Source organism: Bos grunniens, chromosome 1 (assembly GCF_055505025.1).
Source record: "Bos grunniens cultivar Pamir isolate PY7600 chromosome 1, Bosgru_T2T1.0, whole genome shotgun sequence".
In the NCBI taxonomy this organism is placed as follows: Eukaryota; Metazoa; Chordata; class Mammalia; order Artiodactyla; family Bovidae; genus Bos; species Bos grunniens.
This window is the reverse complement of record NC_141165.1, coordinates 114,340,969-114,367,091: the sequence shown is the minus strand read 5'-3', so window position 1 is coordinate 114,367,091 and position 26,123 is coordinate 114,340,969. Positions and strand designations below refer to the sequence as shown.

The window sequence follows — 26,123 nt, the reverse complement described above, 5'->3', positions numbered from 1 at the left end:
ACACAAATCTCCATTAAAAAAGAATCCCTGAGAAGATAATGGTTATTTTGGTTAATGGGTTTGTGAGCATTTGGTATATTAACATTTGGATTTCTGTTAGTGCTTCTGTAATGAAAAACTTCATGTACTATTTCCTAATGAAATAGGTTTCAACCTAGGAATCTTACATTTATCAAAACTCTGGGAATGAAACTGAAGATTTTCTAATACATCCATATTTCACTATGTCATTCTGTGAAAAATGAAAATTGGCGTAATGAATCTTGAAGATGAGGAAGGCTTCAAGTTGATCTGGTTCCTGGAAAGACAGAGTAGCTGATGGGTTCAGAATAAATAGACCAGCAGCGGATTACCTCACCCAACCCTGGCTCGACATCCAGCTTTGAGACACCCTGGACAAGTTAACTTCTCTATGCCTCTCAGTCTCCTCATTTACAGAATTAGAAAAACAGGTCCAACTCCGCACAGAAGTCCAAATGTTAATATACCAAATGCTCACAAACCCATTAACCAAAATAACCATTATCTTCTCAGGGATTCTTTTTTAACGGAGATTTGTGTTCCTCTCCCTACCCTCCTCTTTTTCTCTGGGATCCAACCCCAGTCGTGAGGATTCTGTGAGTTCATGCATGTGGTAGGCATGCAACAAAGATGAGCTCTTACTTTCATGCTTACTTCTATTAGCAGCAGCCTCAGTCACAAATGCCATTTCCTTTGCCGGGAATGCTTTTCATTTTTACCCTGATTTCATCTGTTTACTCCTCAGAGGAGTTCTCTGTGAATTCTCTCAAATTCCTCTGAGGCTCTCTGTCCTCCCCTACCTAGGTTAGTGCCTTGTCCAATCACAGTTGTAAATTTAATAATTACTACATAGTAATAATACCAAATAGTATTACTTAATAGTAATAACAACTGCTTGCTACTTTCTCCGTCTCTTCCTGGATTGTAAACTAATTTTCTTCTTCACTACTGTGTCTTTGGTGCCTGGAACAGGGTCTGGCATTGGGAAATAGTTTTTTGTTTTGCTTTTTAAAATTGATTTTTGGCTGTGCTGGGTCTTCGTTGCTGCACAGGCTTTTATGCAGTTGTGGGGAGCGGGGGCTACTCTTCATTGCTCTTCATGAGCTTCTCACTGAGGTGGCTCCTTTTGGTGTGGAGCACAGGCTCCAGGGCCCGTGGGCTTCAGCAGTTGCAGCTCCTGGTCTTGAGAGCACAGGCTCAGCAGTTGAGACTCACGGGCTTAGTTGCTCCTCGGCCTGTGGGATCTTTATGGATCAGGGATCCAACCTGTGTCTCCTGCATTGGCAGGCAGATTCTTCACCACTGAAATACCAGGGAAGCCCAGAAATTGGTTATTGCCTAAATCAGCAAAGTTATAGTAGAGGTGAAAACTTCCATAGTTAATTTTACCAGGAAATGAGTTGACTCCCTTTGCCTAGAGGATTAATTTAGCTTGCATTCGGAAGTAAATCTAGGATTATATGATTTAATAAAAATATATATCACATGTATGATGGTTTCTTTGTAACAATAATTATACCCCAAGTTAAGATTAGCATCGTATTTGTAATTTGATTTTGGAGGATCCTCTGGTGGATGGTAAGCTGGAACATTTCCAACACTTTAGCCTTAAGATTTGATAGATGCTCTTCTGATTGTTTATCCTCAAGCTTACTTACTTTTTTCCTTTTTTTTTTTTTTACTTTTTTCCTTTTAAAAAGAGCAAAAGGGGAATTAAACAGGAAATGATGCTTCTCAGGGAGCAGAATAAGCTTACATTCATTCAGAATACACTGATGTAATAAGTAGCTTGAGGAAAAGGGCTTTTGTAAATCAGATGAAATGTTACTTATAACTTTTAAGCAAACTATAAAACAATAAGCCCTTTGGAAAGGGGACTTACTGAGTAGGAGGAAAGACAGGAAGCTGGTTCCCTCTTAGCTGTGGGCTTATTTATTCTGGGAGAGAAACCTATGAAGGATTTAAAATTTGAGGAAGGGCTGTGTGTTCAGATACCAGCATATTTCTCCAGGAAAGACGTCACTTAGGATTTTGAACTGATTAAAAGCCCAAGTTTCTTAGATAAGGAGAGAGCTAAGCAAAATCTGAGCAAGAAGGAAACTTTCAAACCATTGAAGGGATTTTACCACCCAAATGGGGTGGAGGAGAGGTGAAATGTCAGGGCAGAGCCCTACATGGAAAAAGAAGACCACAAGTGTCGCCTTGGGAGTCTTCTGTCCGCATACCCTCACTTTGGAGACACATGATTTTTAATACAAATCACAGGAAAAAAAGTTATAGCTATGTTTTATCTTATCCTACTTCTCTGTTAACTGTTGTATACGGAAATCATAAGTAACTGCATTTTAAATGCTGAGCATGCATTCATTCATTCACTGGGACACACTTACTTTGCCAAACTTGGAGTAAAATTGTCATTTTTTAACTTTTTTTTTTTTAAAGGAAGTTAAAAAAAAAAGTATTGTTTAAAATTGGGCAAAATTGGTTATTGCTTTAAAGTATCAGCTGGGGGGATATTGGAAGGTACCAACCCATAGCTTTATTTATTTATTTATTTTTAATTTGAAAGTGTGTGCCTGCAAAATTCCAGTAATAACTACTTAATATATAAAATTTATTAATCATCTGCCCCCAAATCAGGGTTGGAGAGTACTTTTGAAGTCATGTTGTTAGAAAACTTTGGGAAATACTGGTTTAAGTAACATTCTAACACTTGTAACCACACTGCATTAGCATGGACATCACCTTGGAGCTTGCAAGAAATGCAGAATCTCATGACCCTCTGACCTTCTGACAGGAACCAACAGTTTACAAGGTGCTCAGGTGATGATAATGGACATTAAAGTTTTTTAAGGACTACTATACAAATCCATCCCAAGCAGTTTTTTAAAACAGTATCTTTAGCAATGAGCGACTCATTGTCCAGAAATGGAACCTGTATTGTCTTTAGGTAACCTAAGCGTGTTTCTCCATGCCAACTTCAAAGTTGTTAATTCCTTGAATTTTGCACTCACTGGCCTTGGATTAACCCCCACTAGCCCTCAGAACCAGGCTATGCCTCTTTTTCATGAAGGTCATTCAGACTTGAGAATAGCTATCTTGTTTGCCTTCCATGATTTAAGCTTCTCCAGGTGTAACTAAATCCCCATCCTCTAGCTATTCCTGGTGTGACATTGTTTGAGGTTTCTTGACTAACCTTCCAGCTTCAGATTTTTGATCGCTTTTTGACTCTAGTAGATAGTAACTAGTATAGGTTGAAGACAATAGAAACCCAGGAGTTGTGCTTTCTATACATTTAGGGAGAATGATTCTGAGGTGCAAGTTTATCATTATCTGCAATTTCCTTAGGTTCAAAATTCTGTCTCATGGTGGAGACTTCTATTATCATAGAATTAGGATAGAATAGAATGGTGGTTGTTTAGTTGCTAAGTTGTGTCTGACTTGAAACCCATGGACAGTAGCCTGCCAGTCTCCATTGTTCATGGGATTTTCCAGGCAAGAGTACTGGAGGCAAGAGATCCAGGGGATCTTTCCCACCCAGGGATTGAACCCTGGTCTCCTGCACTGCAGGCATATTCTTTACCAACTGAGCTACCAGGGAATTCCCTAATAGAATAGAATAGAAGTCTTCTATTATAATTGCCACTAAAGAGCACCCCTTTGCTTTTGTTCTGATTTCTAAATGCACAAACTGCTTAGCACTTCACAAGTGAAATGTATATTGAAATATATGAAAATAAGCATTTTCTGTTTCTCCATAAATTTTGAACTTTAGAGAAAAAAAAATCCCATGCAGTCCACAACTCAGCATATCAACTGATTTCTTTTTTCTCTCTCTTGCAGCCATGAGTCACCACACATAACATCTCACGTATGGAAATGTACTCAGCTTTTTAAAACTTTATTTGGTAGAATCTAAATATTTTTCATGTTACTCTATGATTTTCATAATTAAGTGTAATCATTTTCTTATTGTAGGATATTAGAGTCATAAATGAGTTCTGAAATAAATATTTGCTCTATTTTTAGTGGTTTTGTTTTTGATATTTGTTTCCTAAGAGTTTTTATTAAAAAAAACACACACACACTTTCTACTAACACAAGAAATACAGAACATGCAGGGTTTTATGTTTTATTTGTTTCTGTATCAGAGTTTTTAGTCTTGTATAAGAAAAATGGTAGCAGGAGCAATTTGAGATTTTTTTCTTCCAAAGTTTTTTGGAGAAAGTAGCCTACCACACATTGTTAAAGCAGTTGCTGTTCTCACTAATTTCCCACCCTTCCTTCTGGATATTTTTGTTCTTGATCTCTCCTCCTCCTCCTATCTCCCTCCCTCCCCTTGCTCTTCAGAGTTTTCCAGCAGCTCCTTCTCTCACCTCTGCATTGAACAATAAAGCTGTGTGTATGTGTAGAGAGGAGCTGAAAAAGGAGACAGATGGTTCTTTCATTACCAGGTTGCTCCGGATTAATTGAGTTGGATCTGTTATTTTTTTCAAGGAGACTGAGCTGGATCCCGTGGATAACCAGTCATGAGCTACAGTCATGTAGTACATGCAGCCGGTTTTGCTGTTGGGTTTCTTTGTTTTTGGTAATCATCCTGTGGAGAATTTAGGGAGGGGCCTATAGTGACTTTACTAAAGCAGTGTTTTCATTAAGACTTTTCTTTTTAATGGCTTAAGATTTTTCTTGAGTTGCTGAGCCATCCTTGTAAGCATGCTGAATTTGTGTTTTGTTTCAGCACTTGGAAGTGAAGAAGCAGCACAACCTCTTATCTTGGATAATTTCTAGTGGACAGTATAGCAGCAGCCTTCTGGGCCTCCGGCGCTCTTACCACATTCTACACCCTCACAAACAAAGAGGACCTCTGGGAAACAGATTCCTAAAAGTGCAGGTGAGCAAAAGCACCAGGACTGTCATCTCAGACTTCTTAGATGTTTGAACACTTGAAATGTTCTGATACAATTCTTATAGAGTTTAAACTGTCTTTATTGGTATATAATTGCTTTACAATGTTGTGTTAGTTTCTGCTTTAATAACAAAGTGATCCAACCATCAGATCAGATCAGTCGCTCAGTCGTGTCCGACTCTTTTCGACCCCATGAATCGCAGCACGCCAGGCATCCCTGTCCATCACCAACTCCCGGAGTTCACTGAGACTCAGGTCCATCGAGTCAGTGATGCCATCCAGCCATCTCATCCTCTGTCATCCCCTTCTCCTCCTGCCCCCAATCCCTCCCAGCATCAGAGTTTTCTCCAATGAGTCAACTCTTCAGCCATATGTCTACATATATCCTGCTTTTTGTGAACCTCCCTCTCACCCCACTCTCCATTCTACCCCACCCTCTATCCCACCCCTCCAGGTCAGCACTGAGCACCAAGCTGAGCTCCCTGTGCTTTACAACAGTTTTATGCTGGCTGGTGACTTTAAATACCCTCTCCTTCTATGTATACAGCTACCTGTTAATTTATCTCTTACTAGTTTAACATGTAGCCAGAGGGCCTTTGAAACTATGTTATTATGTAACCAGTGACTCTTTCAGTTCAGTTTAGTCCAGTTGCTCAGTCCTGTCCAACCCTTTGCCTCTCCTCAGACTGTAGCACTCCAGGCCTCCCTGTCCATCACCACCTCCCCGAGTTTACTCAGACTCCTGTCCATTGAGTTGGTGATGCCATCCAACCATCTTATCCTGTCATCCCCTTCTCCTCCCAATCTTTCCCAGCATCAGGGTCTTTTCAAATGAGTCAGTTCTCTAGCATATCCCAAGATTGAGCTATAAAAGCTTTAGTTATTATTTTTATTCTCAATCTTAATGGCCTTCTTTGGGACTGTTCTAAACCAACATCAAAGTGAAAGAGTAAGTAAACTGAAGTTACAACTAGAATATTACATGCATCACAAGTGCTGTTCACCAGCTGTGTTAGAATGAACTCTAGTTCCCTCTCTGCCTTTATGCTACAATTAATAATATTCACTCAAGTATTTTAATATAGTTTGTAGTTATATTCTCCTTACATTCCTAGAATCCCATGTACAAATATACACCAATTTATAAATTTATTCTGAGAAAGCTCTGGAGCTCAAATGTCTACTAGGAATTAGCTCTGTGTTTTACCCATGAATCCATCATCTTTCTGATACGTTGAGATTTGTCAGAGAACTATTATTCATCTAGCAAATTTGTCATCACTTTGTTTACATATCATTTTGTGAAGGACACTTATTGACTGACAACATTGTCCTTTACGGGTACTGGGGAGTTTGGGCATTTACAGTGGTTTGGGGATTTAGTCCTTGGGAATCTCTTGAGATCTTCATTGTTCCCACCAAAATTATGAGTGGATTCAAAGCCTATTCCTCGTGTCCCAAGCCACTGGGCTTGCAGAACTCTTGAGCATAGGCTGGAGGTAGGGCTGGGTCTTTAGTTTCTTCCTGCCAGAATATTTATGTTTGGCTACGTTGGGTCTTCGTTGCTGCATTCGGGCTTTCTGTAGTTACACTGAGCAGGGGCTACTCTCTAGGTTTCTCATTACAGTGGCTTCTCTAGAGCATGGGCTCTCAAGCACAAAGTAGTTGTGCCTCATGGGCTTAATTGCCTTAAGACACGTGGAGTCTTCCTGGAACAGGGATTGAACCCGTGTCCCCTGCACTGGCAGGTGATTCTTAACCACTGGACCAGCAGCAAAGTCCCAGAAACATCTTAACTGAATGAAATCTGAGCTTTAAAGGGCTTCCCTTGTGGCTCAGTGGTAAAGAATCCATCTGCAGTGCAGGAGACATGGGTTCAATCACTGAGTCAGGAAGATCCCCTGGAAAAGGAAATGGCAACCCACTCCAGTATTCTTGTCAGGAGAATTCTGTGGACAGAGGAACCTGGCAGGCTACAGTCCATGGGGTATCAAGAGTCAGACACGACTTAGCAACTAAACCACCATTGCTGGGCTGTAATCTCTTGGTGATTTGTGGAACTGCCTTTCCTGTCTGCCTATATATCTCCTTCTATCAAGAAGATGGAACTATTTTGAGTCTTTATAGCCTAACAGTGAAGAGCAGAGATTCTGGTGTGTACCTGGGTTCAAATTCCAGCACTGCCACTTACCACTTGAGCATCTGTGGGCACATTATAACTTCTCTGTGCTTTAGTGTCTTCATCTCTATGATAGGGGTGGCCTTTCTTAAGGGGTGGTTTTGAGGATTAAGTGAGTTATATACCCAAAGCATTTAGTTTTATTGCCCTCTGTTGCGTTGTTTCTTCTTCTTTCTCCATTCCCAGTCTAGGGCTGACAGATATTCAGCTCTTCATCCTTACCTTATTAGGATGAAGGTGTTAGGTGTTGCTGATTGACCCCAGCATTTGCTTCTGAGCCTCGAACATAGTATTTGAATCCTCAGCATTGTAATGGATCCAAATCAGAGTGTAATATGAAAACTATTTTCCAAGTCAGATTATCTGTAAAGCTCTTGATTTCATTTCTTGCTTCAAGACATAAATTTGGGGTTGCACAGAGTCGGACACGACTGAAGTGACTTAGCAGCAGCAGCAGCAGCTGATTACAAATCTAGGTTGTTTGGTTTTACTAGTGCTCGGAGCAGTTTTATTATGAAAAGCATAAAACAGTATGGCTTCTATAGCCAGAAATATGGTCTGAGTTTTGCTAATGATTTACTATTATCTTAAATGCCTTTTTATTTTATAAGCAGATGAGTAAGGCTTTATAATACAGATACTTTGAAATGTTTAAATGAATGTAGAGAAATAACAGCTAGCATACAGTAATGGAAGCTTAATTTTTTTTTTTTTGACTTTTGTTGTACAACGTCATGAGTTCTATAGTATATTTACAAGGATGTTATGAAGTTAGTTTTTTAGCGACGTCTTGGTGTATGGGCAGCTGATACTTTATTAGTTTTAAAAGAAGAATTAAAAACAAGATTAGGAAAGTCCTTATCATGTGCCAGACATTTTTCTAAGTGCTTTATATTTACAACTTACCTAGCTCTATTAGGTACTATCTTTATTCCCATTTTACAGATGAGGTATAAAGAGATTTAAAAACTTCCTAGGGTCATATGACTAGACAGAAGTAGAACTGAAATTCAACCGAGGGGTCTGATCACCACACAGGCAACTTTAACACCCAATTGTGCTGCTACCTACAAAGACTAAATTGTATGAAGAAGATGAGAAGGAAGATGGAAGAACCAAATTAAAGATTCTTAAATGCCAGGCTAAGCGATTTTATGTGTATTTGGCAGACAGTGGAATGCCACTGAAGGTTTTCCTGTGGGGCAGGTGACAAAATGCGAGCTGGCCTTTGGAGAGTTTATGCCAGCAAGCACGTGGGCTGGTTTAAAGGGAAGATAGCTTAGAGATCATTGCTAGTGGTTTGAGAAGTAATGAGAACATGGGTTTAGGAACAGGATTGAGATAAGAGCTCGAGAACACCTGTATTTAGGTGTGGTGAGGAAGAAGAAAAAGGACTTAGAAGCTCAGGTAGCAGGAGTGAGACCCTGTGCCGCCCAAGGGAGGCATTTTAGGGATTGAAAACTGTAGAGACTGGAGAGGACTGGAATGAAATGAAGTTCAGTTCAGTTCAGTCGCTCAGTCGTGTCCGACTCTTTGCAACCCCATGAATCGCAGCACGCCAGGCCTCCCTGTCTATCACCAACTCCTGGAATTCACTCAGACTCACATCCATCAAGTCGGTGATGCCATCCAGCCATCTTATCCTCTGTCGTCCCCTTTTCTTCCTGCCCCCAATCCCTCCCAGCATCAGAGTCTTTTCCAATGAGTCAACTCTTCGCATGAGGTGGCCAAAGTACTGGAGTTTCAACTTTAGCATCATTCCTTCCAAAGAACACCCAGGACTGATCTCCTTTAGAATGGACTGGTTGGATGTCCTTGCAGTCCAAGGGACTCTCAAGAGTCTTCTCCAATACCACAATTCAAAAGCATCAATTCTTCAGCGCTCAGTTTTCTTCACAATCCAACTCTCACATCCATACAGGACCACTGGAAAAACCGTAGTCTTGACTAGATGGACCTTTGTTGGCAAAGTAATGTCTCTGCTTTTGAATATGCTATCTAGGTTGGTCATAACTTTCCTTCCAAGGAGTAAGCGTCTTTTAATTTCATGGCTGCAATCACCATCTGCAGTGATTTTGGAGCCCCCAAAAATAAAGTCAACCATTGTTTCCACTGTTTCCCCATCTATTTGCCATGAAGTGATGGGACCAGATGCCATGATCTTAGTTTCCTGAATGTTGAGCTTTAAGCCAATTTTTTCACTCTCCTCTTTCACTTTCATCAAGAGGCTTTTTAGTTTCTCTTCACTTTCTGCCACAAGGGTGGTGTCATCTGCATATCTGATATTTCTCCCGGCAATCTTGATTCCAGCTTGTGCTTCTTCCAGCCCAGTGTTTCTCATGATGTACTCTGCATAGAAGTTAAATAAGCAGGGTGACAATATACAGCCTTGACGTACTCCTTTTCCTAAGACTGCAGGGTTATTACTGTGTACCCACCATGGGCCTGGAATCAGGCTGAAGGAAAACCCACATAAAAATGTTCTCCTGAGCTGCCAACTCTGCTACTTATGAGTGAGGTCACTTTTGGCAAGTCTTTACTTTTTTCCTAAATCCTGTCTGCTTCTCCTGTTATGTGGTGACATAAGACCTTACTCTGCCTGAATGCCCTGAACTCTTGCAGTTTTTCTAGCTCTAAGATCTATAATACTTGGGTTCCAGTTGTGAATAGCAGTCATTGGAAATGTTGTTGTGATTGTTTGGCAATTCAGTTGGCCCTTTTAGGTAAATAAGGTGATGAAGAATGAAGTGTCTGTCCCTTAGGTGTAATCTGAGAGAAATCCTATATATTTTCTCTGAGGCTGTAAACAATATAGGAAAGAAAATGTCTGGGAATTTACAAAGAGACTGCAAACATCTCCTAGAATGGTGAACAAAATTTTTCTCAAAGCCATTTATTTTCAGAGAGTCCTCTAGTTTGTTCAGACAAAATTCTGTTGATTAGAAATTTTCAAAGATCAAGCCCAAAGGACTCTTAAAAGTGGTATTATGGAACTTAGAACGAGCTTCCAGTTCCTCTCAGACTGCTTTTTGTGAAGCCCTGATCCTCTTCATGGGATCTAACTCCTTTTTCCTTGGACCCGCTCCAGCAATGCTTCTCAAACACGCAGATCACTGGGGATCTTGTTAAAATGCGTATTTGATTCTGTGGATCAAGGAGTGGAGCTGAGATTCTGCATCTCTACCAGGTTCCCAGGTGATACTGAAACTGTTAACCAATGAAGGTTCATGAGCCTATAGTGAGGCCAGATAACTAAATGTCAGATTTTGGAGCAGAGAAAGGTTTATTGCAGGGCCAAGCCAAGAGAATGGGTGGCTTGTGCTCAAAACCCCTGACCTCTCAGTTTATTTGGGGGGAGAAGTTTTTATGGGTAAAATATGGGATGAGAGAGGCAGGGTGTGTGACTTTGTTCTGATTGGTTGGTGGTGAGGTAACAGGGTATGTTCCAGGAATCTTGTGCTGAGCCTGAAGTTACCATCTTATGCCTGGGTGGGATGCTGTAGTTTCTGCAGAAGAACTCAAACATGCATCAGTTCAGTTCAGTTCAGTCGCTGAGTCATGTCCGACTCTTTACAGGAGTGAGACCCTGTGCCACCCAAGGGAGGCGTTTTAGGGATTGAAAACTGTAGAGACTAGAGAAGACTGGAAGGAAATTAAGTTCAGTTCAGTTCAGTTCAGTTGCTCAGTCATGTCCGACTCTTTGCGACCCCATGAATCGCAGTGTGCCAGGGCTCCCTGTCTATCACCAACTCCCGGAGTCTACTCAAATTCATGTCTATTGAGTTGGTGATGCCATTCAACCATCTCATCCTCTGTCCTCCCCTTCTCCTCCCACCTTCAATCTTTCCCAGCATCAGGGTCTTTTCAAATGAGTCAGTTCTTCATATCAGGTGGCCAAAGTATTGGAGTTTTAGCCTCAGTATCAGTCCTTCCAATGAATATTCAGGGCTAATTTCTTTTAGGATGGACTGGTTGGTTCTCCTTGCAGTCCAAGGGACTCTCAAGAGTCTTCTCCAACACCACAGTTCAAAAGCATCAATTCTTCGGCTCTCAGCTTTCTTTATAGTCCAACTCTTACATCTATACATGACTACTGGAAAAACCATAGCCTTGACTAGATGGACCTTTGTTGGCAAAGCAATGGCTCTGTTTTTTAATATGCTGTCTAGGTTGGTCATAACTTTTCTTCCAAGGAGCAAGTATCTTTCATTTCATGGTGCAAGCACCATCTGCAGTCATTTTGGAGCCCCCCAAAAATAAAATCTACCACTGTTTCCACATCTATTTGCCATGAAATGATGGGACCGGATGCCATGATCTTAGTTTTTTAATGTTGAGCTTTAAGCCTACTTTTTCACTCTTCTCTTTCACTTTGATCAAGAGGCTCTTTAGGTCTTCTTCACTTTCTGCCATAAGGGTGGTATCATCTGCATACCTGAGGTTATTGATGTTTCTCCCAGCAATCTTGATTCCAGCTTGTGCTTCATCCAGCCCAGTGTTTCTCATGATATACTCGGCATATAAGTTAAATAAGCATGGTGACAATATATAGCCTTGACGTACTCCTTTCCTTATTTGGAACCAGTCTGCTGCTCAATGTCCAGTTCTAACTGTTGCTTCCTGAACTGCAAATAGGTTTGTCAAGAGGCGGGTCAGGTGGTTTGGTATTCCCATCTCTTTAAGAATTTTTCACAGTTTGTGGTGATCCACACAGTCAAAGGCTTTGCAATAGCCAATAAAGTGGAAATGATGTTTTTCTGGAACTCTCTTGGTTTTTCAATGATCCAGCAGATGTTGGCAGTTTGATCTCTGGTTCCTCTGCCTTTTCTAAAACCAGCTTGAACATCTGGAAGTTCATGGTTCACATACCATGAAGCCTGGCTTGGAGAATTTTGAGCATTACTTTACTAGCATGTGAGATGAGTGCAATTGTGCGGTAGTTTGAGCATTCTTTGGCATTGCCTTTCTTTGGGATTGGACTGAAAACTGACCTTTTCCAGTCCTGTGGCCACTGCTGAGTTTTCCAATTTTGCTGGCATATTGAGTGCAGCACTTTCACAGCATCATCTTTTGGGATTTGAAAGAGCTCATCAAGCATGCATAATGACGTATATTCCTTGAGGAGGAGCCAGGACACTGCCCTGAGGCTGCACTGTTGTTTCTTGACTGCTCCTCCTCGTTTCTACATCCCCTCTCTGTCCTGGTTAGTGACTGTTTGCCCTTTGAAACTCAGGGAAGGTCTGTTTCCTACAAACAGAAAGTGGGAGACACAGGAAGGATTTATACCAGGGAGGGCCCCATGGGGTCCTGCTGGTTTTTGAACCACACTCTGAGGAGCTGGGATCTAAAATGTTTCATTCTACTTACCACAGAAGATAATCATACTCCTTTTGGAACAATGTAACTTCTCTCGCCAGACCAGGAGCTCTGTTCACCATGTCTTGAAGTAGAGCACACATCAGTAATAAGTGTTCAATAGTAGTAGGGTAATCCGTTCTTACCCATGTCAGTGGTTTGTATGGTTCAGTGGCATCGGTAATGTGAATTGTTTATAGATAGAGGATTTTCCTTTTAACTGAGAGATTGAAGCAAATAATCTTCATGTAAGTTAAGAAATACATTTACTATGTGACCCATGATAACATGTGTATACCCAAATCCTTAATTTTTAGTGTAGTGATTCTGAAAACTGAAGTCTCTGAAAACGGAAGTCTCTGTGCACCAGTGTCAAATTGAATCTGAGAGACAGAGTTTTGGGTGAATTTAAAAGGAAGAGCTTTATTACTTTGCCAGGCAAAGGGGAACACAGCAGTCTTGTGCTCTGAAAAACTGTGTATCCCCTCCTGGAGGGGTTTGGTGAAGAATTTTATGGCAGTGATCCAAGCGTATGGTTGCTGATAAGGATCTAGATGTGTGCAGGTCCTTCGCTCTTTTAACCTGGTGTCAGGGTCTCCTTTGTATCTGCATCCTCTTCCTTCCCTAATTAGCAACTGTTTGAATTTGCTCTTTAAAACTCGGGGAAGGCCACGGAGGCTGGAGGGTGTTCCGTACAAACAAGGAAAGGGGTGGGGGCACAGGAAGGCCTCTGTGCCCACGAGCGCACAGGGTCCTGCTTGGTTTCAGTAGCTGTATTTATATAATAGTAACTAAATGTCTGTTAACTGGTGAATTGATAAACTGTGATTATGGTATGGACATAAAATGGAAGCGATGTCATCTAATTTAAAAAGTATACAACCTAAAAGTTGAGAATTATGTTTTATTTGGTGGCCTTTCTGAAGACTGTAACTGGAGAGACAGCCTCTCAGATAGCTCTGAGGAACTGTTCCAAAGAGGTTAGGGAGGAGCTAGGATATAGAGGAGTTTTTGCTAAATTAAAGGACTTCCCTGGTGGCTCAGATGGTAAAGAATCTGTCTGCCATGCAGGAGATCCAGGTTTGATCCCTGGGTCAGGAAGATCCCTGACCTTGCCTGGAGAATTCCATGGACAGAGGAGCCCTGTGGGCTATAGTCCATGGGGTCACAAAGAGTCAGACATGACTGAGCAACTAATGCTTGCTTTGCTAACCAAACAAACAAACATAGGTGGATATCAGAAAATTACTGCTAATCACAAAAGGGACATCTTAAGTTAATGATTTTGGTGCTTTTCTGTGTGTGGGAAGATGCAAAGTCTGGGCTCATTGAAATTACTCCTTTGATAGACATCTTAACTGTTGAGGACCCATATCCTGTTTTTCTCCCTCTCAGGGTGTGCTGTCAGAGGTTTTAGGGGTGATAGAGGGAGTGGGGAGAGTGGCTGCAGTGGCCGATGGTTTGATGGTGGGCAACCGTGTTGTTTATTGGGATGGCAAGCAACATTTTTTCCCTCACAATAAGGAAAAGGAAGGAATTCCTGGTAGAAATAATGACATGGGCAATTTTTTTCAAAAGCATTATGCTAATATACATAAGCCAGAAATAAGATACGACCTATCTGATCCCATTTATATGGCCTTTTAGAGAAGTGAAACTGCAGTGGTAAACAGATCAGGGGCCAGAATCTAGGGGGAGAGAATTGCCTCCAAAGAGGGACGCAAGAACTTTCAGACTTGATGGAAATGATTTTGGTGATTGTTACACGACCTTACAGGTTTGTCAAAGCTCATGAAATTGTATACTTAAAAGTGGTGGATTTTATTATAATTTTTTCCCTGTACACAGTTAATCTTAAAAATTTGCCACATCATTAACCTGTTAACAGTACCTCTTACTCATAGAGTCTACCAAGTCAGTGGAGCATTAATATAAGTAGAGAAAATTTCCACTCTGGGAGAAGAAATGAGTCTCTGGGAGAAAATATGAATGAACAGTAGGAACATAAGAAGTTCCCTTAAAAACTTCTTTGTTTATTTTCAACAAAGCTGAGTCTCAGAGGAGAAATCTTGAAAACAGGAGCTTCAGTTCATTTATTTTTAACATCTAGTATAGTATACTATTAGCTGAATGATTTTGGTGTGTCCTGTTACACTATTAAAAACACCAAAATTCTGCTGATAAGTCATTTCTTTTTATATTCTTTGCAGAGAGCATACCCAGTTTAGGGGGCAAGATTTGGTCATCTGCTTTGGCACTGAGGACTTAGCTTTTATTGGGTAAAAAGATATGTCTATGCATCCTAGGGATGAAATCTGGGGAAAGCATTGGCTTTTTCGAAGGATTGAAAGAGGAGGTATGTGTATGCATATAGGAAATAGCTGCATAGCATTGTATAGCAGAAGAACCGAGGGGAAGAAGAGAAAAAAAATGATACATATTCTTCTTCTGCTATGAACAAAATGCTGTTTAGAAATCAGCCAAATGTATACAGTTGTTCCAATTTGTTGAAACTATACAAATCTTTTGTAGGGGGAAGTGTGCATAAATCAAACTATAATTTTCTGTTTATTTACTCAGTAATATCAGATTTCCCTCCTTAATTTGTTGTAAATAACAGTAGCTCAGAACTTCAGATTTCAGTTTAGCTTTTTAAGGTGGTATAATATTACTACTTAATTTTATAGGTATTATTCTTTATTTTAAAATTATGGGCTATTGAAAATTTTCAGATCCTTCTAGTAGAAATCTGATCAACCAGATTTACTAATTCCTTAAGATTTATCTCTCTGTGAATTGAACAGTTTTTCATATTATATTATTTCTAAGTATATTTTAATAGATGCATACTTTATCATTCCCTTGCTTAAAAAGTTAAGTGACTATATTAAGTTCATGCTGTTATAGTTATAAAATACAGTGATTATAGTTTTTCAGAATGTACAATTTAGAAGTTTCCCATAATGTATAGAAAGATCTCTTGAGTGGGAATGCTAACATCCCTGCTTTCATCATTGTGTGTGGAAAGAGCTTAGGGCAAGGCTGGCCATTTTTTAAGTACTTAATAAAAGTGAAAGTGTCAGTTGCATCGGACTCTTTGCAACCCCATGGACTACAGGAATCCATCAGGCTCCTCTGTCCATGGGATTCTCTAGGCAAGAATGGAGTGAGTAGCCATTCCCTTCTCCAGGGGATCTTCCTGACCCAGGGATTGAACCCAGGTCTCCTGCATTGTAGGGAGATTCTTTACCATCTGAACCACCAGGGAAGTTTCTTAATGAAGTGTGCTGTTATTTATACCATCATCAGCACCAAAGGGTGGAGCTTCTTGGTGTATAAATGAGGGGACACATTTGGATTGTGCCATTCATAATAAGGACCATTACTTGAAAGAGGGGCAGTAAATGAGTTAAAGAGAACTGAGGCCTTTCCGCCCATCACTACAGAGTCCTGTGTGTCTCCTTTAAGGCTTGGACTCTGTGGAGATGGCTGGATCTAGGAGGCTTTGGGGGCCCATGGGGCTGGAGTCAGAGACCTAGACATCAGGGCAGAGATGGAGCTGCTACTCATGCTCACAGGGACATGTAACCACAGAGGAGTTACAGGCTGAGCAAGCAGTAAACACAAAGAGGAAGGAAGGAAGGATGTAAGATCTGTTGTCAAGTTGAGATGGTCTTGGGTGTCATCGTGAGCTGTGGTCTGGTGGAGCCCTGAGTGAAGAAGGACCTCTCCCAGGGTTGAACGGACACAGGCTGAGAGCAGGGCCAGTTGGTAAGATTGTTGAGACGAGCCTTGAACAGGGGCGGGCAGCTGAGAGGAAACTTGTGGTTGAAATTCTGTCTGCACAGGGTTCTGCGGAGCCAGAAGGGATGTCCTTTTCTAACTTGCACAAGCATGCAAGTTATTTAGTGTTTTTGTTGAGCACTAGCTGGGTGAGAGCAGAGGCAGAGCAGCAGCACAGCAAGACATTGGTCGCTGGCGAAACAGAGGGCGTCGGGACGACAGTGGATGAGGACACGGTTTAGGATGCTACTTACTTAAAATTGGAAGTTTGGTTGCTGGGCTCCTGGGTTAGTTGTGAGAGAAAGAAGAATGCAGACCCTGGAAAACTAAGGTGTAATTCAGGAACCTGGCAGCAGGAACTCAGGCCTGGTGAATGACATGTTCAAGGTCAGCGTGGGATTAGTAAGAACCTGACCAAACTGTTGAGCTGCTGCTGAAGGCTTCTCAAGTTCCTTTGGGCCAGAATCAGTCTCAGAGGTTGGGGTGGGACTGAGCCTCAGATGGGTTCAGGGATGTGTCTGCATCTGGGCCTGGAGGGCACTGGGTGTACAGAGGCCAGACAGGCTGGGTCCATCCACATGGGGAAGCATGATTCTTCCCTGAAGTCATATAATATTGATTGAGATACCCACGGGGTTTTTGTACTTAGGGAATAGAATGCTGTGTCCAGAATTACTGCCGAATATGCTTTTATCTAACTGGTGGTTGGAAAAACAAGCCCCTTTATATTCGAAAAAACATTAGGAGAGTCTAAAAAAAGAAGAATCTGACATTTTCAAGTGTCATTCCATAGGGTTTTTGTTCAGTTTTTGTAAGCAACACTGTTATGGTTCTCTGGGGCTCAAGGAAGCACCTTGAAATAAAAACCCTCCAGTTTGAATCTTAAGCATACTGAAGTTTGAGAATCACTGCTCTAGGACACTTGGAGGAAAAAATAACAGGTTTACTGAAATCCAGAAGAATGGGGTAGGGAACAACAAGGTTGTGAATAGTAGAGTTTTATTTCAGCACAGCTTTTGACTATGAACTTGATCTCCATTTCTCCAGTTCCTAGGATTGTCACTGCATAGGGGGATGGCAGGATGGACAGATTAGACCTTGTGTAGTGCTTAGTCTGGTATCAGAAGGATAGACCTGCACCCATTCATAAAAGCTCATATCTGGAGAGCAACAGTACAGTGTGTGAACTCTGGTCTGATAGATATGGGTTTGAGACCTGTTCTGCAGTTTATCAGCTCAGGAAAGTTGCTGTTTCTCTGAGCTTCAGTATGCTTATTTGTGAAATGGGAGATACGAGTTTACTATAGCCCTTACAAGGTGATTGTGAAGATTACATTAGATAATATACCAAAAGCATTTTATCAGGGGCCTTGACACATATATAATACATATATATCTTAATGATTCTAATCAGCCATTATTCACTGGGCATTGGCCATGTGCTGAGCATTTTGGGTAAAAAAATTAATACAGAACATCTAGTTATGAGACCTGGAACTCCATTCATTGACTGTCTACTTAGCGTCTTCTGTGTAACATGTTTTGTTAGATGCAGATACATACATGGAAATAAAATGATGGGCAAGTCCTGCTCTCATGGGTCTTGCCATCTAGCGGGGTCATCATTGTAACGTCTGTTATGGTCTCTGTATCAGTACATTTGTTATTTGTTTCCTCCGTGGTTACCTTGAGAATCCTAGAGCAATGATTCTCAAATTTTAATTTGGGTCAGCATAAGAATCAGACTGGAGGGCGCTTGTTTGAATACATGTCCCCAAGCCCCAGAAACTCAGGTGTAGTAGGGGCTGAGGAAAGTGCATGTTAACAAGTTGTCAGCCGGTGCAGACCCTTGAACCTGCCATATCGCTTTGGGGAGCCTGCCCTGCAGCCCTCTCCCATCCACTGTGTCTGAATTTGCATTTTGGAACTCTGCCCACCAGTGGAGCACTCTCAGGAAGCTGTGTGTCTGAATTTTCTCGTTTGGGTTCCCCTCGTGCCTTTTGTCTTGATAGATAGGCATAGAACTGTGAAAAGCAATGGCCACACTTAGTCTGCTTCTGTTTCTTACACCATGTGAGCTGGGACAACTCGCCCCGAGAAACTTTCAGTTCCTTCATTCATCAAGGAAATGATACCTGCACATCCATTTATCAAGCTTGTTTTGAGCCTTAAGTGAAGTGATGGCATACAAGCTTTTTATGAACTTAAAAAATATACTTTAATTATTAAAGAGAAGGAAAACCTGTTGCCAAGATTGAGCCCACTTTGGTATATGTAGTGTGTGCTCAGTCACTCAGTCCTGTCTGACTCTTTGCGACCCCATGGACTCTAGCCCACCAGGCTCCTCTGTCCATGGGATTTCCCAGGCAAGAATACTGCAGTGGGTTGCTGTTTCCTACTCTAAGGGATCTTCCCAACCCAGGGATCGAAACCCAGTCTCCTGTATTGGCAGGTGGATACTTTACCATTGAGCCACCGGGGAAGCCTCTGGCATATGTAGATTACTCATCCATTCAGTTATGTATCATGATTTGAGAAGAAATAAGCATTTGATCTCTGCCAGCGATTCCTGCTCTCCCTTGGAACTCTACTCACACTGTAGGTGAATAATTGATTTATGGTTTAAACTTTGTCAGGGTATTTTAGGGACCCTGGTCTTATTAATAGTGGCATCTGCAGCCAAGAATCTGCTATGTATTGTTTAATGTCAGGATTTTGAAACTTGTTTTGGTTATTGGAGCTATGTTGAAGGGCTTTGTTTCCCTTTAAACCAGGCACTCTGTATTAAATCCTAACTGGTGTTGCTTTGAATCTTTGGCTTAAAGCAAAATGGTTGTGTCATTTATAGACTTACAATTAGAGACTTCACTTATTTCTGCAAGTTTTTTCCTGTGAGCAAGCAGAAGAACTCAACATGCTTATCACACGGATATCCTGGCTGTCCCCAGTTTGCTTCGCAGCTTGAGTATGGATGCTGTGAGTTGCCCATGACACATGAGAGAGTGAAAAAGCTTCCAAAATTTTTTTGAGTTGGTGTACACAGTGACCCTTCATGAATAGATTCATTTTACATTTTGAAGGGAAAAAAATGTTTCTCACCCTTCTTTGGTTTCAACTAAACAACGAACTGGTGAGGCAAAAACAACAATCTCACTTACTCATACTTCCTTGTTCTGTAAAGTAATAGGTAAAATTTCCAAGGAATATATTTTGAGGGACAGGTAAGCAAACTGAATTGAAAATACTGAGTTCTTCCTTTAGACTTTAATGTGCTGCTTTACCTTAGATGCAAATTTTTTTTTGATTAATTTTAATTATATTTGACTGTGCTGGGTCTTCACTGCGTGCAGGCTACTCTTTAGTTGCAGTGTTCAGCTCTCTGATTGCAGCGGCTTCTTTTTGCAGTGTTCAGCTCTCTGATTGCAGCGGCTTCTTTTGTTGTGGAGGGTGGGCTGGCTTGGACTTCAGCAGTTGCGGCTCCTGGGTGCCAGAACACAGGCTCAGTAGTTGTGGTGTGTGGGCTTAGTTGCTCCACAGCATATGGGGTCTTCCCAGATCAGGGATCGAACCTCGTGTCTCCTGTACCAGGGAAGCCCTAAGTATGTTTTTTAAAAAACTGCTGTTACTGGTAAGTGGTATCCTTGTTGAGTGTTTGCATAACTGATGTTACTTTGGATGGAGTCTTAAATATTTGAGTATTTAAACAAATTGTTTGGTGATTATTTTGGCCCATGGTAAAATGCCTTCCAGGACAGTCTTAAGCCTGGTATTCGTAATTTCTAAAACTTTCTTGGTCCAAGTCTAATTTGTGCATTTTAGAACTTAGTTGCTAAACATCGCTGATAACTGAAACCATCAGATAATGCAACAAAAAAGGCTTAGTTGCGGTGTATTTTTAGATGAGTCACAGGATATATAGAGTTCCTCAGTGTTCTTTGGAGTTTTTTGTATTTATCCTACATTCGTGTTTGTGTGACGCATGAAAAAAGAAACATTTGCCAGGGCCAGTTCAGTCCGAGGCATGAGCCAAGGCCAGTCCAAGCCAGCTCCCTGTATCCTGTCCGCATGAAGCCTGGCTCATGGCCTCTGGCTAAAGGGTTTAATATGATCACTTCTCTCACATGGGCTTCCCAGGTGGTGCTAGTGGTTAAGAATCTGCCTGCCAGTGTGGGAGACGCAAAAGACACGGGTTCGATCCCAGGGTCTGGGACCCCCTGGAGAAGGAAATGGCAACCCACTCCAGTATTCTTGCCTGGAAAATTCCATGGGCAGAGGAGCCTGGCAGGCTACAGTCCACAGGGCCGCAAAGAGTTGGATACGACTGAGCAGACATTATTCTCTCACACAGGAAGGGGAAGAAGTGGAGCCAGCATTTGCTGCACATGTCCTAAAGGTCAGGCTCGCTGTCTCGCTGTCCTTGTTTCCTCAATAAACTAGGTAAGTGATGCATCCACCATCTTCACTGCCTCATTTTCTTGGGCTTTCACTCTGATCATCCAAAACCTGAGTTTTCTCCATTCCTTGGATTTTTTTTTTTTGCCAATTATTTCTCAAGAAACCCAGAACCATACTTTTTTTTTTTTTTTACCCACTGGATGATCATGCAATTTATTTCTTGCTTTTTACCAAAAACTTAAGATGATTTCTAAAATAATGCATAATATGTCAAGACATATATTACAGAGGGATGAGGAAGACAGAATAAAGTGGACAGGGAGGCCTGGGCCCAGGAAGATCTGTGCCCTTCCTTGCTTTACTCTCTCTGCCAGCAGAGGGTGTGGCCTTTGTGCCATGGCTGTGCGCAGTTGACTCTTCCCTTCAGTCCAATAGGAATACTGCTCAGGTTGCCCAATGGGTGGGCCAAGTCTCCCTTTGGTTTTCTCAAACCCATGCACTTGACTGTGTAGGAAACAAAACTCAGAGCTGGCTTTAGTTTTAGAAAACAAACAACCATAAGATATACACGCTTCTTCAGCACTCACTTTTGTGTCCTCAGTTATGCCAGATGCCCATCCTTTTGGCTAATGTGTCTACTGGCCCAAAGAGGATGCTTGTGTGCTGTCACTCCTCAACATGTGAGAACAGTCGGGCTGGAAGAGGAAGACTAATTTACCTAAGGCCCTCCCACCCCCAGGCCAGGAATTATGTGGAGTTGGGCCATGATTTCTGTCCTCTGATTTCCAACCAGTGTTGATTGGGGATTTTGTTGCTAAACTGGAAGTATGTGTAAACTAAAGTTTGCTTGTTTAAGGCATTCATTTGCTTCCTCCTGACACAGCCTTCGCTTCTAATTAGTTTATAATAGTGGCATGTGGGGGTGGTGGCTGCATTCATTGCAGTGAGAAGCAACAGCTGACGGCGAGGGTGGCGCGCCTAGCAATCTCCATGGGATCATCACTACAGTTGAGGATCACTTCCAAACAGCCCCGCTCCCTCAATAGCTCCTGAGAGTCTCAACTCTAATTGTGCCCAGAACAATTAATGACACTTGTTATGATGACGTCACATTATCAAGAACAGTTTCGAGTGTAGTCGATTATACCTATAAAGGCAATGGCACTCTTTAAGAATCTAACCAATCACATACATTTCAATAAAATTACAAAAAGAAAAAAGAATCTAACTAGACTCACATGTTCTACACTGCATCGCCCTAATTGAGGTTAGTTTTCTTGGTGGCTCAGATGGTAAAGAATCCGCCTGCCAATGCAGGAGACCTGGGTTCGATCCCTGGGCCAGGCAGATCCTCTCTAGAAGGAAATGGTTACCCACTCCAATATTCTTGCCTGGAGAATCCCATGAACAGAGGAGCCTGGCAGGCTACAGTCCATGGGATCCCAGAGTCAGACATGACTGAGTGACTAAACACTTTCACACTTTGGACAAGAGTGAGTGGAGTGGTACGTTCAAGTCTAGATGGACCAGAAACCTGGTAAGAGATGCAAAGATGCACTGAAATAAAAACATTTTTAAATTTGTCTTTCACATTTACTTACATGTAGAAGTGAGAACATATTCATATCTGCCTATGAAGCAGAAGTGGAAACTAAAGAAAATGTTTTAGGCTTAAAAAAAAATCTATTTTGTAAAGGTGCTAAACTTACCTATGCTGTGACATGGTGCATATAAAAGTGTGTAAAAATTGAGGCTATGGTAAATATTTTTTAGTAGTTTTTTCCCCAGTCTTTTAAAGTGAGGAAATGACTTTTAGCTTATATAACATTTAAAAGTCATTTTGAGCACTGATGAAACAAAATGTTTTTTTTACATCTTAAGGTATATATTCACTTTCTCTTGAGAGAGAGAAAATAGATATTTTTTAAAAAAATGGGTATTAAATGGATGTGTAAAATTTTGTTCTGAATGTTTTACTTCTTTAATACGGGAAAGTATTGTTCTAAACATGGATCGTGTTGTGTTGTTTAAAAAAGATGAGAGACAGAAAAAAAAAATTCTCTTTCTGCATATTTAGTAGGTGTTTCCAAAATAACAGGCTGACATCAGTTTCTTCTGTTCTTCCCTCTATATGTTTCTTTATTCGCTAATGCTTGTAGGTAGGTCATTGTGTAAATCATCTGTGTAATGATCTTGGCTTCATTCCCTGTGTTCAGGTGGGCCAGCCATGAGAGGGTACCTTTTGGCCATCTTCCTGAGTGCTGTCTTCCTCTATTATGTGCTGCATTGTATATTGTGGCGAACAAATGACTACGGGTAAGTCTTATTTTTGCTGCTTAAAAATGGCCCCCGACTGGGTCTTTCACATGGACACACAAATGATATTAGAAGGACCTATTACAAAGCAAACAAACAAACCCTATAACATTTTGAGCCTTTTCTAGCTTTTCCATTATAAGTTAGAGTTTTACCGTCCTAGTATCTTATTCATTACAAATAACCGTTTAAATATTGGTGAGCAACATTGGGTTTTCTTTTTTTTTTTTTGGACTTTTCAGTGAAGCAGTGCTCTTGATCATCTTTGGGATTCTGATTTATATAATTCATCTTTTTGAATTGATGGAGTAATTCTTAGACTCAGTGGCATTTGAGTCTTCAGTTCAGTTCAGTTCAGTCGCTCAGTCGTGTCCAACTCTCTGCGACCCCATGAATCTCAGCACACCAGGCCTCCCATCACCAACTCCCGGAGTTCACTCAAACTCACGTCCATCGAGTCAGTGATGCCATCCAGCCATCTCATCCTCTGTTGTCCCCTTCTCCTCCTGCCCCCAATCCCACCCAGCATCAGAGTCTTTTCCAGTGAGTCAACTCTTCGCATGAGGTGGCCAAAGTACTGGAGTTTCAGCTTTAGCATCATTCCTTCCAAAGAAATCCCAGGGCTGATCTAAGAGTCTAAAATACTGGGATAAGATTGTTGATAAATGTGGACACCTACATATGGTTTCCTTTGTTTAAAAATATTTGCTGAATAGTGATATAGGCAGAATTTGAAGTGACTTTGACTTGAAATATTACATGCAAAATTTGGAGACGCACAGATAACTTTATTACAGAGAAAACTCCTATATTAAGCTTTTTATCCTTTTCCCTTTTCTATTTTGAAAAGTATTTACTTAGTTTGAATAAACAGATTACAAATAAAAATTAACTACAATATGTGACCTGAATAGAAATGACTGGAACAAATACAACACAGAACTTGATTTCCTTGCACTAGTCGCAGAGCATGTAACAACTGAGAAAGCTTCAAAATCAATTATATTTCTTTGAAAAAGGAGTAACAGCAGTTCCTGATCTATCACAACTAGTCAACTTAAATACAAGCTTCCGGACATGAATTTCATGAGTGAACCCACATGATCATTTTTTAAAACAAGGAAATTTTGACAAGTTGAAGTAAAGTGAAATGGTTCATGGCTTCTAAGCAACAGGTTTTATTTTTTTAAAAAACAGAAGAAAATTCAGAGCAGCATTGTCACAGGATAAATTAATGCTATACTACCATATACAAAATTTTGCTAGAGATGATTAATTATAATGCAACTTTTCAAATTAAAGCAAAACAAATCCAAAGATTAAAAAAATGATTCTGTCTAATCTGAAAGTGTACTGATTTCTGTAAGTCACAGAGCATGTGATGTAGGCAACTATCTATATTTTCCTTGTGATGTGTTTAAAAAAAAAGGGACGTGCTTCTAAAAGCAAAGAACTTACTGGAATTAGAGACTAAATTGACCATGCAAGTATGTCTCTCCATATGACTGTTGCTGGTGCTTATCAGTGCCAACCAGACATTTCCTTGAGTCACTCTATGACAACTGTCCTTTTGGGATTCAAGTTCACAGTTAAGGCTGGGCTGTTAGGTTGAAAAAAGAGCACTGTTGTCATTTAAGCTTTTATACCTCCCTCAATTTCTTAACACCTGAATAAGTCCAAATACAGGATAGTTAATCATTTCTTTTTCTAGAAACAAATGAAGTCACTTGTCTTTCTTGTTAATTGATGCCTTTTCTGCTTTTTCTCCTAGGAATGATTTTTTTTACTTGAAACAGTGAACAGATGAACCTCAGTTTATATCTAAAAAATAAACTTGCCAAATGTTGCTGGTACTAAAAACAGATTAGTTATTGTGGGAGAAGAAACAGATAATCTAGTTTAAACAGTATATTAAACATTTTATAGCATATAAAATGTTTCTTAGCATTAAGTTTTTGTTATGATGCTACCCTAGGGAGAAACGTTAAGGAAAAAAACTTTCCCGATTATCTTTAATGTAGTTAACAACAAACACCTCTTATAATGGTAATTAATATGAATTTGTTTTTTATGAAGTATTCTAATTTACCAAATTTCACATTTAGGTGGGGTGGGGAGAGAGGCTGTCTCTTCCTAACTTTCCAAATTCTTGAGCTTTACTTTGCTTAACTACCATTCACACCAAGAGTTTCAGACCATTGATAACCATGCTAGTCTATCAAGAACATTCTAAAATATTTTCTATAATAAAGATAAAGAAAAGTTAATATACATATTGCTTTATTTTGCAATGTTTGCAACAAACCATGTAAAATTACATGCTTTGAACCAAAAGTATCCTCAGATATACGAAATGGTTTTTTTAACACTGAGGATGGGTTATTCAAAAATACTAAAATGAAAGCATCAAAATAGATTATGTCTTTTTCTCCTCAAAATATATCTTTAAAACTCAGAATTCAGAAATTACTTTGCTTGAGTTTCCCAGAGTTCTGCTCAGAAATTGCCTACTGTTTAGTATAAATGTTTAAAAAAAAAAAAAACAACTCTTCTGCAAATGACTGGAGCAGAAAACTTGTGATGTGGACAGCAGGTTGGAAAACCCAATTACTTAGCTTGTAAATGTATAACGTAGTTCTGGAGAACAGCTGTCTGTTAGTCTCGAGGTATCCTTTCTTCCTATTGCCAGTCCTTTGGCAAGGAATCAAGTCTTAATGACCTTTAAATTCTGAATGGGTGGTATTATAAGACGTCAAATAAACCACAAAAAACTCCTTCACTTAGACAAAAGTTCAGTATTTTTTGCCAGTGTTTGAATAATAGATGCTAGATCATGTTTCTAGGTTTTGTTTTACTAAATTAAAAAAAAAATGGTGCTTCTGCATTTGATTTCATTACTGGTTGGTTGAAAAATCATTGTAAGGCTCTTTATGGAAGGAACTTAGGCAAATCATTGTAATGCTCTTTATCGTCACTGGAAAACTCCAGTGCCAGGTGCATGGGTTTGGCTGTAAGTTTTGAGGTTTTTGGACAACCCGGTTTGATCCCTGGGTGGGGAAGATCCCCTGGAGAAGGAAATGGCAACCCACTCCAGTATTCTTGCCCGGAGAATCCCCATGGACAGAGGAGTCTGGCGGGCTACAGTCCATGGGGTTGTAACAGTTGGAC

The 26,123-nt window shown here is 40.6% G+C and overlaps 1 protein-coding gene across 6 annotated transcripts in view; it reads left to right on the top strand.

Annotated features, from left to right (window-relative positions):
* ST3GAL6 (ST3 beta-galactoside alpha-2,3-sialyltransferase 6) overlaps positions 1–26,123 on the top strand; it is an 87,541-nt gene that overhangs the window by 19,291 nt on the left and 42,127 nt on the right. For 2 of the 6 annotated variants that reach the window (XM_086410619.1, XM_086410674.1), the window contains exons 1-3: positions 4,773–4,912; positions 20,593–20,681; positions 22,856–22,955. In XM_086410619.1, the coding sequence (XP_086266745.1) occupies positions 22,867–22,955 (89 nt within the window). In that variant the 5' untranslated portion in view covers positions 4,773–4,912; positions 20,593–20,681; positions 22,856–22,866. Of the gene's footprint in view, positions 1–4,759; positions 4,913–16,148; positions 16,233–20,592; positions 20,682–22,855; positions 22,956–26,123 lie in introns of those variants that run through there. The other 4 variants (XM_086410640.1, XM_086410648.1, XM_086410630.1 and 1 more) reach the window with 3 other exon arrangements.